The 18152-nt window shown below is 39.1% G+C and overlaps 1 protein-coding gene across 1 annotated transcript in view; it reads right to left on the bottom strand.

The window, feature by feature from the left end:
* Positions 1-6121: 6121 nt before the first annotated feature.
* Positions 6122-18152, bottom strand: part of hs2st1a (heparan sulfate 2-O-sulfotransferase 1a) — a 54362-nt gene continuing 42331 nt past the window's right edge. The window contains exons 2-7 of the mRNA XM_017430729.3: positions 16137-16384; positions 15963-16048; positions 14871-15009; positions 14363-14460; positions 11869-12026; positions 6122-6871 (exon numbers count right to left, since the gene is read on the bottom strand). Of these exons, the coding sequence (XP_017286218.1) occupies positions 6648-6871; positions 11869-12026; positions 14363-14460; positions 14871-15009; positions 15963-16048; positions 16137-16384 (953 nt within the window). The 3' untranslated portion in view covers positions 6122-6647. The remainder of the gene's footprint in view (positions 6872-11868; positions 12027-14362; positions 14461-14870; positions 15010-15962; positions 16049-16136; positions 16385-18152) is intronic.

Genomic DNA, 18152 nt, shown 5'->3' with positions numbered 1-18152 from the left:
CTGAGATGGTTTGGACGTGCAGAGGAGGGACAGTGGGTATATTGGTAGAAGGATGTTAGAGACGCAGCTGCCAGGAAAAAGACAAAGAGGAGATATATGGATGCAGTCAGAGAGGACATGGAGGTAGTTGGAGTGAGGACAGAGGACACAGAAGACAGTTAGGAGGATGACTCGCTGTGGCGACCCCTGAAAAAGGAGCAGCTGAAAGTAAAAGATTTGGTTTATATTTTGGTTTCTTTCCTCTTTTAGTTCTGTACTGATGTCAGTCTGTTTATGTCTCCTTGTCTGGTTTGGTCTCCGTTTTGTCATGTTTTTTGCTCTTTATTTCACTTTTGTTTAAGCGTTTCCTGTGTTCTACTTAACTTCCTGTTTTAATTTGTAAGTCCTATATCTGTGTTAAATCAAAATAGCCCAGCTTTGTGTTCACACTTGCTTAGTTTTTAATTATTACTTCCCCCAAGTAAATATACTGCTCATTTCTTTTCTTCAGGGCAGGATCCTTGTTGTTGCTTGCTGCAGTTCTTTATTTATTACCTCTGCCAAGGAGGTAATGTTGGCTTGTTTGTTTGTCTGCTAGAAAGATAACTTAAAAAAACAAAACAACAACTAATGAACAGTTTGGTGAAATTTTCAAGAAATGTCAGAGTTATCACAAGAAACAAATGATTAAATTTAGGTGGATCCTACAATATTTGAATGACGCCATGGTCTTGGTGGAGGTTTGCGCTCTTCGGGTGCTTCTAGTTATAAGATGATCTTAGTCTAAAACTTTGTCATGAAAGGTGGCGGGTGATGTGCATTTAATTTTGAATGTACTCTCCCTCTGATCTGTGAAAACAGCGTTTCAATGTCAACAACACAGTGCATACAAATGTTTAAAATGCAGCATTTAAATTCCAGCATCTCACAAATTCAAAAGAGTCCTCAAGAGTTTTTAATACATTGAAAAAAGTGGAAATCAGTTGTGCTTGCTGGTGGTCAGTATTATGTAAGTCTGTCAAGAAATAGAAAGCACAGTTTTTAATGAAATGTTTGTAACTCAACAGCAGCAACATGCTGGATTAAAATACAAGATAAAACTAGTTCATAAAAATGAAAATCTTGGTGTAAATAGATCTTTTTATGGCAGCCACTTTAGATTTTCCCAAGTTACGGTTTCACACCAACCTGTAATTAAAGTTTTGGAGTGGGGTTAGGGGCTGTGAAGAGGGTTAGTAGGGTTAAGACACTATTCCTGTTCATCTGGGACAGAAGGCCAAAACCTGGAAGTGGGAACTTGAGAGCGATCTGTGATTATAGAGGATGAGTCCTGTAGCTGATGATGCCCGTCCAGGGATAATCTGAGAGCAAGGATGAGTCAGTCTGACCACCCCCCCACCCCCGGCCTGAGGTGACTCCCCTCCTCAGAAGCATGTGCTCATCCCAATTATGATGTTCAGCTACATAATCTCTACTTACACCAAGAAGGTGCTGAGTGTTTATATGAACAGACGGCATCAGTGCAGAAAATGCAAAATGTTTTAGAATGACCTCAGACCTACTGAAGTAGGAGAGGCACACAAACTTGTCTATCATACAAACAAATACTGGAAATATAAATAATAAAGAGCACTCACACACACATATTTGTATTTTTATCATTAGGATATTGTATTGACAACTATTCATTTAACCCTGACTTTTACCCTAAGCTACACTCAGTTCACATCTCAGCCCTCAGCCCTCTTACCCCAAAAATTACATTCCATCGTGTTAGAACCGGGCTTTGGTCTCCATAAGGACGACAATTCCTAACAAGGTGGGTGATTTTACCAGAAAAGGTCCTAAAAAGGTAACAAAAACAGGTCCACACACACAGAGGAGTGCAGCTCTGAGCTCTTTATCTCCCTCTTCAGGACACAAACCTTCTGCTACCCAGATTTATTATACAGTGCCATTTCATCAATCCATCCATCCATCTTCCATTTATCTGAGGTTGGATCATGAAGGAAACCGAGAGGAGGAAAACCCTGACATCCCTCTCCTGCTCCTCCTGGGGAGGGGGGGAATCTCAAGGTGTTCTTATATTGAGGGAGGTGTTCAGGAGGCATCCGAGTCAGATGCATCCCTTTAATATAAAGGAGCAGCAGTTCTACTCCAAGCTCAACTCAGATGATGAAGTTCCTCGCCTTACTGTACCTACAGAGGAAGCTCAGTTCAGCTGCCTGTATCTGTGATCTTGTTGTTTCAACCGTGGCGCTTACCTCATGACCATAGTGTAGGATTGGAACATAGATGGATCAGTTAATCAAGAGCATCTTTCGACTCAGCTCCTTCTTTACCACCACAGACCAGAGCAACACCCTCATTACAGAAAATGAAGCTCCCATCCCATGGTCAGTCTCTCGCTCCATCCTGCCATCATTTGGGAACAAAACTCCAAGAGACCTGGACTCCACTACTGGAAGACAAGAATGACCTTCAACCTGGACAGAGCATATTACGGTAGTTATTTTTTTCCCAGTTGAGAATCATGGCTTCAAACTTAGACCACAAACAGGATAAGAGACAAGGAGCAGCCCTGAAGGAGTCCAACCCACACCAAGAACAAGCTTGACTTTGTGTTGAGGATTTGGATACAGCTCTCATTTTGATTACAGAGACTGATAACCCTTAGAGGTGACCCCAGCACACAGTCTTCCTGCACCATCCATGAGAACGCCTCGGATACAGTCGGAATCCTTTCCAGGATTATTAATGTACAAAACTTGGAATAAAAATAACATTAAAAAAAAACTCTTACACAAATGTCTGGAATTTAAAAAAAAAATCTTTTGTATATTGTCAGTTCAAAGTTGAACACAGGCAGGACAGCCACGTTGTTTCATTGGACAAAGCTGATGCAACACAAATAGCTAAAGAGAAGGCACACAAAACTAAGTGGTATATACAGCACCTAGTCAGATGAAAACAGGATCTATTTGCAAAGTTAATTTTTCTTTTTTTTGTCTTCACAATATGATATTTAATTCAGAGTGAATCATTTTGTCCTTTTGTGGTATTGGCCAATTCAACAAATAGTTTCAAAAGCCTAAAGGTACTCAATGCAAAGTATGAAATCAAACATAAAAAAGGTTATCCTGAACTATATCAAACGGTGCAGTTAAAGAAAGAGTTTAGTCCAGGTGTTTTCCAGATATATTGAATGTAATTCTGAAATGCGGGTCCACGGTCAATGTAAACAAAGTTACATGACTGAGCTACATTAGGCTGGTTGGTAAGTTTAATGTTTGACCTATTTTCAATCATTTCGGCCGTTTCTGTAGATAAAAAACACAAACGATAGTTGACATCCAGTATTTTTTGAATTCAAAAACACAACAAACATTGATACGGGGAAAAAATATACTGTGTGAACTTTGCTTTGTACTTTAGGAAATTTTGTCTAGTTTTCATGACTTTGCAATGAGTACCTTTTTAATGTGGCTAAAAAAAAAGATAAATTCCAACCAATAAAAACCAAACATTTTGTACATCAGGCTGATAAATAAAGTGATGAAGTTCATAAACTTAGAATAAAACGTACCATTTTATGTGAAGCTAAATGTCTTAGAATCAAAGCTAAACCATTAACTAGTCTGAGCGTCAAATACTGTGAATAAACGTTTCTGTGTTTCTAGTTCACAAAATGTTTATGTTCAAAATTATATGTGGGAGAAACAAGACAAAACAAAACAAAAAACAAGCTTGTAATCCTTTCACAGCAGATTGTATTACAGAGAGTGTTTTGTTTTCCCAGCCTAGTTAAAACATTTTCCCACCTAAACCTTGTGTACACATTGTGACAGACTGCCAGAAAACAAACAGAAAACTCTAGTGAAACTTTCAGAAAAAGGAGAAATATTAAAATGAAAATGGTAATTGGTAGTCATGTTTCAATAGTTTAAACAACAGAAGAAATAAAATGAATAAAATAAAATAAAATAAATAAATGCAGAGAGAAAATTTACACAAGTTAGGGGAAAAAAAAAACCCTGTTAAACTCGTAAAATTAATTGACTGGTTAGTCCACCTGTCTGAAAATAAAATGACTTGAAGGAGTATTGAATGTTTACAGCAGCGGCATGTTTGTGTTTTTTTTTTACAATCTCAGTTCCAGAAAGGTTGGGATGTTGTGTAAAATGTAACTAAAACAGAATGTAATAATTCGCAAATCTAAAAAAACAAACAAAAAACATTATTCACAATAAAACATAATAAACATATTAACTCCTTAACTGGCAGCGGCCTCTGTTGACTTGGATTTAAACACAGAGCCTTGTCAATTTTGCAAGAGGTTTCAAAGTTAAGTACCACAGTGTCAAAATGGTTTTGTTAGGCACTGTAAAAAATTATTTTTAAAGTCCAGCCGAGAAAAGAAATGTTTGATTTCCGTGCGTTCCAACTATGAACTACATATTGGTTATAGTTAGAATAATTATTACTGCTGAGGTTAAAAATTCAGAGTGTTAGTTTACAGAGAGACCAAGCTTTTGTTTGAGAACATCTAATTTAGTCAGGTATGACGTTTCCAGGTGTTTCAAGAATTTTGGGGGCATTGTTGATGAGTTAAACATTTAAACTATAAAAGTTTACCAAAATAAGGTAGTTTTGAATTTTATGACAGCAACACATTTAAAAAGTTGGGTCAGGGCAACAAAATGCTGTAAATGGTACAAATAAGAAACAGCTGGAGGAGCATTTTGAAATTAATTAGGTTAATTGTCAACAAGTCAGTAGGAGGACTGGGCATAAAAAGAGGATTTTAGAGGCTGAATCTGTCAGAAGTAAAGATGGACAGAGGTTCAGCAGTTTATAAAAACTGTCTAAAAATAAAGGAACAATTTTAGAATAATGTTCCTCAGTGGAAATTGGGAAGACTTTGAATATCACATCATTTACAGTTCATAATATTATCAAAAGATTTTAAGTATCTGTAGAAATCTTCGAGGTCAAAGGTCAAGACTTCAAGTCAGCATTAAATGCTGTGATCTTCAGGCCCTCAGGGGCCACTGCATTAAAAACAGATCTGATTCTGTTGTTCTTCTCTCCTCTGCATTGAGTCAGGAACACTTCCACTAATCACTGTCTGTAAACAGTTCACTGTGCCATCCATAAATGCTGCTTAAAGCTCTATCAGGCAAAGAAGCCAGATGTTAACACCATCCAGAAACGCTGCTGTCTTCTGTGGAAGCCCATTTAAAATGGACTGAGCCAAAATGGAAAACTGTTCTGTGGTTAAACAAATTTAAATTTGAAATTCCTTTTTAGGAAATCATCACCATGTCCTCTATAGGAAAGAGAAGAGGGACCATCCAACCTGTTAAAAAGCCTGCCTCTCTGATGGTATGGGGGTGCATTAGTGCCTCTGGCATGGGCAGCTTACACATCAGGAAAGGCACCATCAATGCAGAAAAGTATATACAGGTGTTATGCTCCTATCCAGACATCTTCTTCAGGGAAGGCCTTGCAGATTTTAGCAAGACCATGTTAAACCACAGCCAGTTAAACTATGAAGCCATTACAGCAGCATGGCTTCATAGTAAAAGAGTCCAGGTGCTGAACTGACCTGCCTGCAGTCCAGACCTCTCATCAATTGAAAACATTTGACACATCATCTTGACACAAACAAAAAAATCCAGCAAAGACTCAGGACTGTTGAGCAGCTAGAATCCTCCATCAGACCAGAATGGGACAACATTTCCTCCAAAACCTCCAGCAGCTGTTCTCCTCAGTTCCAGATGTTTACAGACTGGTGTTAGAAGAAGAGGGGAGGCTTCACAGAGGAAAACATGGACCTGGAACAACTGTTTGAGATGGGTTGCTACCATAAAATTCAAAATAACCTTATTTTTTCCTAAAATGGTACAACTTCTTTGTTTAAACATTTGATATGTTTACTGTGTTCCAATGGGAATAAAATATGAGTTCATGAAACTTTCCAAATCATTGTGTTCTGTTTTTAACTCACATTTTACACAATGTCCCAACTTTTTCAAAGTCAGGGTTGAACACCTTAATAATCGTGTAAAATAATCCGTCGTTTACAAGAGTCACACTTTAAATAAAGTATAAAACATACACACCTGCCCCAGTACAACAATCACAGAAAAGCCTGAAATGCTTTTATTCAAGTTCAATAATAAAACAAAGTAGCCAGCTTTTTACACATCAAGTGTCTTTAAGTTAGTAGCACAACGTGAGGCATGAGGGTGTCTTTTTACCATAAAAAGGTTAGTTTTTACATATGAACAACAATCATAGTAAGGAGATAAAGTACAACCAAACACAAACAGTACAAAGCCAATGGAAATGTTTTTGTCTTTCAGCAAAGTTCACACCTGATCAACAGTTCTTTGTACACATGCCAGCAGGGGCCCCGTAACACACATGACCTTTGCCCTGGGAAGGAATCAAAGTGGAGAAGCTCCACAACCAGCTGACTGGCAGACTGTGTCGGAGCCCGGTTATTCTGCTGCTCCACATCGAGTTCTCCTTCACGCAGGAGTCCACTCTGCCTCGCCTCTTCTTTCTCGCAGACTGCACAGGTTTTTTTTTTTTTTTTTTTTTGTAAAAGTACCAAACTGCTCATCGTTCCTTCTAAAGCTACTCGTCAGATATATACCACTTTAGTTTTTGGGGTAGATTTTTTCATAGAAGAAGTTTTGAGCCAGCAGGTAGAGCTCCCCGTCCTTTTCTCTGACAGCGTGCGCCCTGACAAACTGGAACTGCTCCAGTGCAAACTCATAGAACTCGTTCTCCATCTTCCAGATGGCCGACTGCTGCAGCTTGGCGATGGACTCCTTAGTGGGCGGCTTCTTTTCACTCGTCTTCCGTAGATGCGATTTCTTGCCTGTAATAAAAGGAGGATAAACATGAACTTTCCGTCGACAGAAAATATACAAATTTTGTGCAATTTAAACCCCAAATCTAATCCGATTTTATGTTTTTATATATTTGATTTGTTGGTAAACCTGCTTTCTATTTTACAACCTGGAATTTAAAAGGATTTTCAATATGACTCTAAGTGATGAACTTACACAAAATGTTCAGAACTAATAAAATTAAATGGGGAAAAAAAAAATAAATAAATAAAACTGAACAGTGGTGTGTGCGTATGTATTCACCCCCCTTGTTTTAATTCTCAACCAACACCTTCAGAAGCCACACAATTAGAACAGAACAAGAATAGAATCATCCTTTATTTGTCCCTCAGTGGGGAAATTGTGTATCAGCGACTAAATTAGTTAAATAAGATCCACCTGTGAGCAATCTAAGTGTCAAATGCTCTCAATATACAAACACCTGTTCTGATAGACCCCAGAACCAACACCTCTAAGCAGTAAGAGCTACCAATAAGGAAGAGACATCATGAAGACAAGGACCTGACACTGGTGAGAGACACAGATCAAGGTTGAATTAAAAAAATATCCCAGAACCCTAAAGTTCCCCCGTAGCGCCATTAAATCATTTATTAGAAAATGGAAAGCTATGCCACTGCAGCAAGAGAGGGTCGTCCACCAAAAAACTCACAGACCAGACAAGATAGGCATTAATCAGAGAAACATCCAGGAGGACAAAGATAACATATTATCAGATGAGACTAAAGGGCAAAACACACAGGAGTCAAAAATGGCCGACGATATTTCTCGATACGCTTCCATTTCCAAGCATCACTGATCTGAAATGATGGTTTTATGTGAACTCACTCCCTGCTCAGACATCCGGGTTCTTGTAGCAGCTTTTTCCCCCCTGTTTTTATAGACTGTTTTTGTCTTATTTAGTTGTAACGTTGTTTCAGATTAAAAGTTTAAAAACGATGGCCCCAAATCTTGTCATTATAAAGACAATGGCAAATAAACTAGATCGTGTCTGGTGATCATCTGGTTGCGCTGGTGAGAAAGAAATAATGTTAAGTTTATATACTGTACAAAAATATAAACACAACACTTTTGTTTTTGCTCTTATTTTTCACGAGTTGAACTCAAACAACAGGCCTTTGTCTCTCAAATATTGATCTCAAATATATGTAAATCTAAGTTAGTGATCACTTCTACTTTTCAGTGTGCACATTTTTACAGTGGCCTTTTGTTGTGACCAATCTAAGGCACACCTGTGCAATAATCATGCTGTCTAATCAGCAACTTGATCTGCCACACCTGTGAGGTGGATGGATTATCTTGGCAAAGAAGACACGCTTTAGACAAATTTGTGAACAACATTTGAGAGGAAAAGGCCTGTTGTGTACATAGAAAAAGTCTTAGAGGTTTGAGTTCAGCTGGTGAAAAATAGGAGCAAAAACTAGGGTGTTGTGTTTATATTTTTGCTCAGTATATATTAAAGAAGTCATGATGATACGTCAAGCTAACAAAAAACTCAAATATCAGACACCTGCTCTAAAGACGGGTCAGTAAACAACATTAACATCCAGAGCTGAGGACAGAGCAGAGGATCTATTTTATTGTTTGTTAGCAAACAGACTGCATGGCTCTTACATTTAAAGTTCAGTCTTCTTTATCAAATCATAAACTTAAGCGATTGAGTTAATGCTGCTAAACATGAACGCCTCAATGAGTCACATCTTTATTCCCGTCTCACTGAATCCGTCTCTTCTCTTCATTATTCACTCCGGCTGCACTTATTGTAAACAATCTTTAACGACATTGGCAAGAGGCTCGACTGCATATTGACCACAGATCAATTCTCAAATGAGTAATCCAACCTGCTAACGCACAACCACAATGCGTACGCACACACAAGCGCACAAGCAATTATGTTTAGTGCTGCAGGGTTGATGGCTCTGTAGATACAAACCGATGTTCCGCACCGTGCATAGAAATATGATAACACATCAAATGGTAAATCCAATGCACATGTATGTTTCTGGGACCACCTTTAGTTTGATTACAGAATGCATTACCCAAGACACTGTTTTAATAAACCTAATTAAAGTAACATTTATTTCTGTGACGAATGAGAGTCAACAGCTCTGTTTTCTTCAATACATTCAAAAAATCACAAAGGGATGAAAGATATGAACAACCACTGTTTTACTTGTTGTAGATAACTCTTTGAATGACCTCAGTTTGGAAAAAAAAAGTATAGTTCTGACCTGGTTGATGAGTTAGCAGCTAGTCTGAGTGCAGCTTAGACCAAGGAGGATTTTGAAGTCTTCAGATAACTTGAAGCTCTAAAATATCATATTGATTCATGCAAATATTATTTTAAAAACCTTTCTATCTGTCAGTTTTGTATTGCACCATTATTTACATGGAATTCTATGGATATTTGTAAACACAAATGCATCAGTGGCAGCTAGGTGTAGCACTGGGGTCACTTCCAGCAGGGTTTTCACAATATTTCTGTGAGTTAAGTGTTTTATTATCTACTTTTCTATATCAAAGATTTGGCATTTCTTAGAACTTCATATAGATTCTCCAAGTTTGCAAAAATGTTAATGTCAGAAACCTGTTAATGAGGTCAGATTAGTCAAATCAGATCAATTTCTGCTGATATGTCTGCATTAAAAACGCTTTGAATCCTGGAACTGTTTTAAGTCAGGAGAAATCTTCACTGGTCTTGGCCTCGCTTGCACTAGATGTTAGCTCATCAGTCCAGTCAGATTTAAGCACCGATTCTCCAAACTGAGGTTTCTATTTGTTCCACCAGGTTTTCTTGTAATCTTGTAAACTTTTCACTCCTTTTCAGTCCAGGTTTTGAACCTGAACATTTTCAGAGTAACCTTTTTTCTTGGTTTCTTTGTTGAAGGGATAGTCCAGTCAACTTTGAAGTTATGTTCTGTTAAATAGTTTTCAATAGTTAGTACTTTATCAGCCACAAGAGCAGGGGTTTCAAACCCAGTGACACAAGGGGGCCAAAATTAAAAATTTGGTCTTAGCCAAGGGCCAATCACGATCAATATCTATTAAAAATTACATAAATTAACCTTGGTTTTAGATGTATTATGTAAACTCATTCATATAGAAATATCAATGACCTTTTCCCAGTTACAGATTATACAGAATTTAGAGCAAACAGACTTATATGAACACAGACAAATAGATCAAACTTCAAAAAGCTCATCGTTAGCCGTCATTTCTTTCGCCTCACTCAGCTTTTAAATGAATTTTTTAACATTAAAACAGATTTTTTTTTATAAAGCCATCCAGAAAAACCTGATCATACAGAAACTAAAACTATATATTGTTGGCTTCTAGGTCACTGTAAAGAGAAAACTTCACTTATTAGGCTCAGTTTTTTAAAGCAAAACAAGAATCAGAGACTCGATCTGTCCCAGACTAGAGGGCTGGATGAAATGTTACAGAGGGCCAGATCTGGCCCGCGGGCCTCGAGTTTGACACGTGTGCACAAGAGCATGAATTTTACAGAAAGAGGCAAAAGTCTTTGTCCAGGCTAGGCTAACAGCTAACCAAACAAGTGCCTGTTTTTATCTTTTTTTCAGGCATATGAAACAACTGTCTCAAAAGCGACCGACTACTGTGAAAAAACGCTACATTAGCACATATTAAAACCTCCACACCTTTGCACGGTACCGTTTAGATTCATGCTGTTGATTTAACCAAACAACACACGAGTTTCGACAGCAAAATCTGTGTGCTAAGCTCAGATAGACCTTGGCCAACGGTGCCACTGACCTTGTTTGGTTATGGAAACAGCGACAAACTAAACAAACAATGTCATGCAAACGTGTAGAGGTTTAATATTAGCTATTGTTGTGTTCTTTCACACCACTGTATCTTGTTTTTATGAAAGAGTTGGTTTACAAGCCAAAAAAGCCAACAAAAAACCCCCACTGACCCTTGTTTGGCTGGCTATTAGCCTAGCCTGGACAGACTTTTGCCTCCTCCTTCAAACTCTGTGCTCGTTAACTGATGTCACAGCTGATAAAGTACCAAGTATTGATAACTATAGGACATAATTTCAAAGTAAACTGGACTATCCCTTTCAGCATCTTTGACCAATGAATCATTAAGCTTTTTAAAACAGTTTTTTATTGGATTTTAAGGCCTTCTGTTCCCAGCAGCCTGTCACAAAGACAATTTGTTCCAATTTCTTTAGTAGAATTTATGAAGAATACCAAAGATAAACAATTTGACACACAGAAAATAGGATTTTAGCTCTAACAAGGTGCTTTTGAAGGGCTACTATAGCCAAAAACCTGGCATACAAATGTAGTCTGAAAATCCAATCTTTGTTGGATTTTTTTCATCTTTTTTTTATTTTAAAGACAACTTTCAGATATTGTTCTTCTGTCATTTTTTTAAACATATGCTGCGCAATATGCCATCATTTTCATAAACAAGGGCAGACAATGAGTAAAAAAGCAACCTAAATGACCTTCAGAAAGTCTGAAGAACTTCTGTTCGAGACCTCTTTGATTAAAAGAACATCTGGCTGCTTGGAAGGAAAATATAAGATGGGATAAGAAATAGTGTACTACTTTTGAACAGTGCTGTATATGAGACGCACAATACAGGGTTACAGGTAATAGTCCTGAACTGTTTTCTTCAGCGAATGATACAGTGACTCACCCGTTCATACTGTCATTCGTACAGCTACAAAGAAAAGTGAAGAGTTTGAACCTTAGCTGGGATCTTTCTGGTGAAGTTCACATGTGGGGGTTTCTCCACGTACATCAGTTCCCTCCAAAAACATGCATGTTAGGTTAACAGGAAGTTTTGAATTGTTGTAAGGCGTGAGAACGCATGATTTCCTGTCTTGTGAATCTCTGTGTTGGCTCTGGTGACTGCTGAGATAAACACCAGCCCCCTTGAACAGGATTAAGCAAGTGCAGAAAATGGACAGACGGATGTGTGCTAATGACGGCACCTGTTTTATACAGATCTGTTGCTCCTTTGAAGAAGCGTGGCAGCGCGGCCTCAAGCATCATGACAAAGTCCTCCAGCTCCTCTGTGACCCCCACCAGCATGTACTCATTCACCAGGTTGTATTTGGCCTGATCCAGAGCCCACTGGCTGCCCACATTCCTACACAAAGATCAGAAGTGGTTGACGTCACTGGCAGTTTTCCACGTTTTATTCCGAGTTGCTATTCCCGGGTACAGAGAAGGCCACGTAGATTTGGGGAAGGCAGGAGGAGGAGCGGAGGTGTGGAACGACGTGAGGTAGACATAAACAGAGACGAACAAGACAGAGATGGCTCCAAACACAGAGGCAGGAAAACTGATGAGGCGGGATGTGACTCAAGAGGACAGAACAGGACCGAGAAAAAGCAGGTGTTGTCAGACTGGGATTAAGAGATGGGGTGGAGTGGTTTGTTTAAAGCTGTATTTTAAACAAGCCTTCAGAATAAAGGGTTAAAAATGAAGGAAGTCAGGACTAAGGACACATGATAAAGAAGAAATGGATCAAAGCTGAAAAACCTATCAGAGACCTTTGAACGAAGTGTGGCAGAAGAGCACTGAAAGGTTTAATGTGGCTTCAAGGGACAGTTCAGCCATTCTAAAGTGTGGTTCTGTGGAAAGGATGGGAAATGCTGTTCTTTACCTGCTGCAGAAAGCTCTTTGGAGAAACAGAGTTTAATTTCCATAACCACAGTGTACTGCTGCTGTCCTAAAACTGCTCCATTCTTTAAAATATTTACAGAGGTTCACATAAATACTATTTTATAAACTGTTATACTGCTGCCAATTTCACAATAAATATTCTATTGATGAAAATATATAGTTATTTACGAGAAAACAGCAGCAGAGGGATGTAGCACATCCAGGGGCCAAAATTCATAATATTTGTGTTGAAATAACCGTGTAATGCAAAACTGAAATAAGTGATTTAAATAAACAACATCTCACAAAAAGCTATGAAATTTTCGGGTTTGGAGAATTTTTTTTTCAAGCAATCCACTTTGGCCTTTGCTGTGCTCGGACCAGCCGTTAGCTCGTCAGACCCGTCAGAATTAAGTCTCCAGACTGAGGTCGTTCAAAGAGCTACCCACAGCAGGTAAGATGTTAACTGTTCACAACTTCTCCACAGAACCCCACTTCAGAATGTTTGAATGTTTCCTAACCTATAACAGTAAAATCATTTTTCTTTTTGGTCAAACTGTGGAATTCAGCTAGACCTGATCCTAATAGATGAAAACATAATAGACGCAGTTTAGTACTAGAATACAATGAAATCGGTGCATTAAAGAAACAGTCTAGTGAATTTTGAAGTGATGTTCTGTCAAATATGTATCAGTAGTTTGAACCTTATAAGCCGTGACTTCAGAGTCTTTGTCCAGTCTAGGCTAACGGCTAGCCAAATGAGGGCTCATTTTTAATACCGTATTTTCCACACTACACGGCACACTGGATTATAAGACGCACTGTCAATGAATGATCCATTTTCGAACTTTTGTCATATATAAGGTGCACCGAACTATTAGGGGAATTAAGCGAAACAAAACAGCTCCTTGTCTTTTCGGAGAATACTGCACTGACATAAGCGTCAAGTATAAACGCCTCCACCGCTCGCTCAGGTCTGTGCACGGAGCCCTGCGCGACTGAGCCTTAATGCTGCAGGCGGTGCAGCTTTGTAGTTTACCAAAGTTATATTAAAACATTACGACTTCTGACATATACAAGGTGCTTTGGATTATAAGGCGCACTGTCGATTTTTGAGAAAATTGAAGGCTTTTCAGTGCGCCTTATAGTCCGGAAAATACGGTAATCAAAATAACAAAGGTGATACAGGTTTGAAAAAAATGCTAGATTAGCTAATATTAAATGGGAGTTTGAGTGACTTTTTGGACTGACTAGACCCGCTAAAGACCAGCCTCAGGAGACTAACATTTGTAGTGATACGGATGCTGTTTGGTTGACAAAACAGCGACAAAATTTAACAAACGGTGCCATGCGAAAGTGTAGAGGTTTAATATAAGCTAATGTATTGTTGTTTTATGCCGACCAGTATGTCATTTTAGACAAAGAGCTATTTTATACGCCTGAAAATCTGTAGAAAACCAGCCCTCATTAGGCTAGCCTGGAAAGGCATTTTCTTGATACTCTGTGCTCTATGTCTGATGCCACCGCTTACAGGGTACCGATTATTTGACAGAACACCTCTTCAAAAAGGACCAGACGAGCCATTTAATTCTTAAAACATTCACCAGTGTTATGCATGTAGGATTCAAATAAGATAAACCTGGAACTAATGGGGTGATGACAGAAAACATGCGACAGAAAAAAATTGTTAGCTATATCACCACAAAGGTGGTCCAAGAAATCATAGTGCTGATTGGATTCATTTGTTGTTCATTTCAAACATTACTAAGGTGACGTTTGTTCTATATGAGGAGTAACGGCAGGTGTTTGAAAACTCACCAACATTCAGAGTAGTGACCACAGAAAAAGGGAATCTGGAGCCAAAGTTTCTCAGGAGCACAGTCTGAGCCGCCAGCTGACACACATTCATCAAACGTCTGAAAGAGGAAAAAAAAACAAGCTTAACATGGAGAAAACACATCAGGGATGCAAGCCGAGCATCAGGTCGAGAGAAACGACATCCTGGATTTAATCAAACTCAAGTTCCTCTTAACGCCAGTGAGCCTTCAGAAAGCAGCAGTGAAACAAAAAAAAAGTGGAATTTTTTGTCCAAAACTGATACATAAAATACATATTTAATTTAACAGCTCGTGACTTGAGACGAACATCTGACATTTAGGGTAGACTGAGCCCCAAAGCTCTTTCATTAAAGGTACATTAAGAAGGAATCCTATAATGTCGAGCTCGAAAAGAATAAAATGATTCCAGATTAATAAGGTCACTTCCTAAAGTAAAAGCTGCACTTCAAAAAAATAAATAATAGGAATTATTAATATCATTATTTTACCTTCTTATCACCCTGTTTCCTGCGCCTCAAGCCAGGCCTGTAGTCGTCCCCGAATCGTAAAAAGTAATAATAGGACACCAGCCTCTCTATGGGGTCCCTGATCACGTTTATGTAGATGGGTTTCCTCTTCACTCCAAACCTGCGGAGAATCACGCGGGTCAGAAAACCGAGCAGGAGCTCCACCAAAGCATCCGAATCATGGGACAAAGGAAAAATAATGCTTTTATTTATTCCCATTTTCAGACGTTTCACACCTAAAATGACCACAAGGTGGAGTTAAAAGATCAACGCCTCAATGAGGTGAATCATCCACAGCTGCCTGCAGAATTAAAGGAGAGGGTTTCTCGGATGAATGCTTATCGCCCGCTGCCTTTCATGCCAGAGTTTTAACTGAGATCATTTTATGTTGAGAAATGATAGGAGTTGTAGCTGTTTTGGTCAAACCTTAAAAATAAAGTTGTTTGGGCTCTCATGCATTATAATAAGATGCCACACTCAGAGTATGTGTTGTGAATGACTCTCGGCTACGACCACATCAAATTTTACACGATAGCTGTACGACTGACTGAGTTAGAGCAATTTTTGTGTTGGCAAATGTCGATTAGCTGTTGTAGCTATCTTGAATTGGATTGAGTCCAAAAGTTAATCAACTGTGGAGATATATTCAATTGTTACTTTCTGAAAGTTTCATTAAAGTCTATCCAGAAGTTCACAACATATTTTGCTAACAGACAGTTAATGCCAAAAACTTTCAGCAAAGATCTGTGCAATGAGTAGCACTTAGAGTATGTGTTGTGGATGACTATCAGCTACTACCACACCAAGTTTTACTTCAACATCTGTAAAATTGACTTAATTAGAGACATTTTTATGTTTTTAAAGGTCAATTAGCTGTGGCAGCCATCTTGAATTGGGTTGACTCCAAAAAGTAATCAGTTGTAGAGGAACATTCAGTGATTATTTCTGGAAAGTTTTATTAAAATTCACCCAGTGGTTCATGAGATATTTTGCTAACAGACACAGGCAAAAACACTATCGCCCTCCTTCTTGTTTTGATGGCGGGTGATAAAGGTGCTCAGGGAATATGTTTACTTGGTGAAATCCAGGAAGGAGACGTGTCCGTGGTAAAAAGCTGGTTTCATTTCCCTCCACTCAGTCACGTTCTTCACAAAGCGCACCTGAACAAAAACAGAACAGAGTCCAGATTAATCAAGCGTGCGAAACAACGAGACGCCTCTCAAACCTGCGGGGGCTACAACCCCTGACCTGGTCCTGGATGGACATGACCGGGTTGTTTTTGGTGGTGTTGATGTGCAGCACGTGGTAGCGGTTCCTCCCGCACAGATCGTAGGCGATGTTGGTGAAGGAGGTGCTGGCCGTCTTGGGCACGCGGTTGTAGATGATCACCAGGTCGTCCTCGCCTCCCGCCGCCGCCGCCGCGTCTCGCTCCCGCAGGCCGTCCTGCGTGTGACGCTGCTCGATCTCGCGCACCTCGTGTCTGGCGATGGCTCGCTCTGTGGGGGTGAGAGGAAACCAGGGGAGGCTCAGCGTTCGTGCAGATTTGTTTGACCGTCATCGTGTGCACGTCGCGTCGTCACAGAAATACTTGCCTCTTTTTTTCCTTCTCTACAGTTTTTGATTTGTAACCACCTCTGCATACTTTGTGCTATTTTAGCCGGTCTAGCATATTAACATTCAGCTCATTCAGGAGATGGGTGCCTTTCAGTTTTTGTAACTTTTATACTTTTTTGAATAGTTTACCTTATTTACAAATATTTTCTGAGAAATACACAGAAATCAAAAACATTTTCAATCTGCATTAACAAACTGGCTCTAGGTTTGTCTTCTTATGGTACTTTTGCTTTTTAGCTGCTGTTCTAATACTGTTAGTATCTTGCTAGATCTTTGATACATTTAGTTACGTTTAGCTTCTAGCTAGCCTTTTGCTACTTTTAGCTTTAAGTTAGTCTTTTGTTACATTTAACTGTTAGCTAGCATTTTGCTTATTTTAGCATCTGGCTAATGTTCTGCTCCCTTTAGCTTTTAGCTAGTGTTCACTTCTTTTAGCTTTTAGCTACTGTCTGCTTCTTTTAGCTTTCAGGCTGTAGTTTCATAGAAAGACTGTTACAATAACTGTCTAAGGATGACCACTTTGTTTTGATAATTGTCAGTGTGTCATAGAAGTGAAACAAAACTTAAAAGGATAGTTCAGCTCTTTCTAAGGATGGGTCTGTGGAAAGGTTAATTAATACCTCACCGGCTGTAGACAGCTCTTTGAAACGCCTCAGTATTGAGAGAGTTTAATTCTGACCAGACTGAAATTCTGAAAAATCTAAGCGTAAAAAGCAGCCAGGTGGTCCTGAACAAATCCACCTATTAAATGATCAACTGTGAGCTTGAGAAGTGACAGTAGTTGTCCATCAATCTGGGAAAGGTTAAAGGTCGTGTTGTTTTTTTTTTTTTTTTACTTCATAATTAAATAAAGGATTCAAGAGCTGGCAGCTGTAGAGGATTTGTTAGGACAGTCCTAGTTTTACAGTTTTACATGGTTCAGACAGTCTCTGTACCTGTGAGGAGCAGCAACAACACTTGTCTGTCCTAGTTATCTCAAAGGCAGCAGCGGGTCAAAACAGATCATCCTGAGACAGCGATTGTCTTCACAGATCATCATGTTTTCAAAACAGAGGTGGACATTCTGGCTCCGAACAATTTTCTCTGGGTCAGGGTTCCCAAACCTTTTTTTAAGCTTCTGACCCCCTAAATAACAATTTCAAAAACTTGTGACTCCAAATATTGTTGGTTGAACAACACAAACATTGCTTATTGATATATTTTGTAACAACTATTGTGAAAACATCCATTTTCTATGGAACGATGTCATCCATCCATCCAATTTTTTACCCGCTTTTCCATTCTGGGTCGCAGGGAGCTGGTATCTCCTGGAGTCCATCACAGGGACACATAAAAACAAACGAGACAGACAACCATTTACGCTGTCACTAACACCTAGAGACAATTTAGTTTTACCAATGAACCTAACATGCATGTTTTTGGTCTTTGTGAGGAAACCGGAGTATCCGGATTAAACCCACGTGCACACAGGGAGGACATGTAAACTCCACCCAGAAAGACCCCAGGTCAGGAAGTGATCCTGCAACCTTCTTGCTGGGAGGTGACAGCTCTAACCACTTCACCACTGTGCCACCTTATAGAATGGATTATTTATTTTTCAATAATTTGATTCCTGGAGATCATTTCAGGACCCCAAACCTGGCGTTTTGT

Source organism: Kryptolebias marmoratus, linkage group LG20, assembly GCF_001649575.2.
Source record: "Kryptolebias marmoratus isolate JLee-2015 linkage group LG20, ASM164957v2, whole genome shotgun sequence".
In the NCBI taxonomy this organism is placed as follows: domain Eukaryota; kingdom Metazoa; phylum Chordata; class Actinopteri; order Cyprinodontiformes; family Rivulidae; genus Kryptolebias; species Kryptolebias marmoratus.
This window is presented reverse-complemented; position numbering and strand designations above follow the sequence as displayed.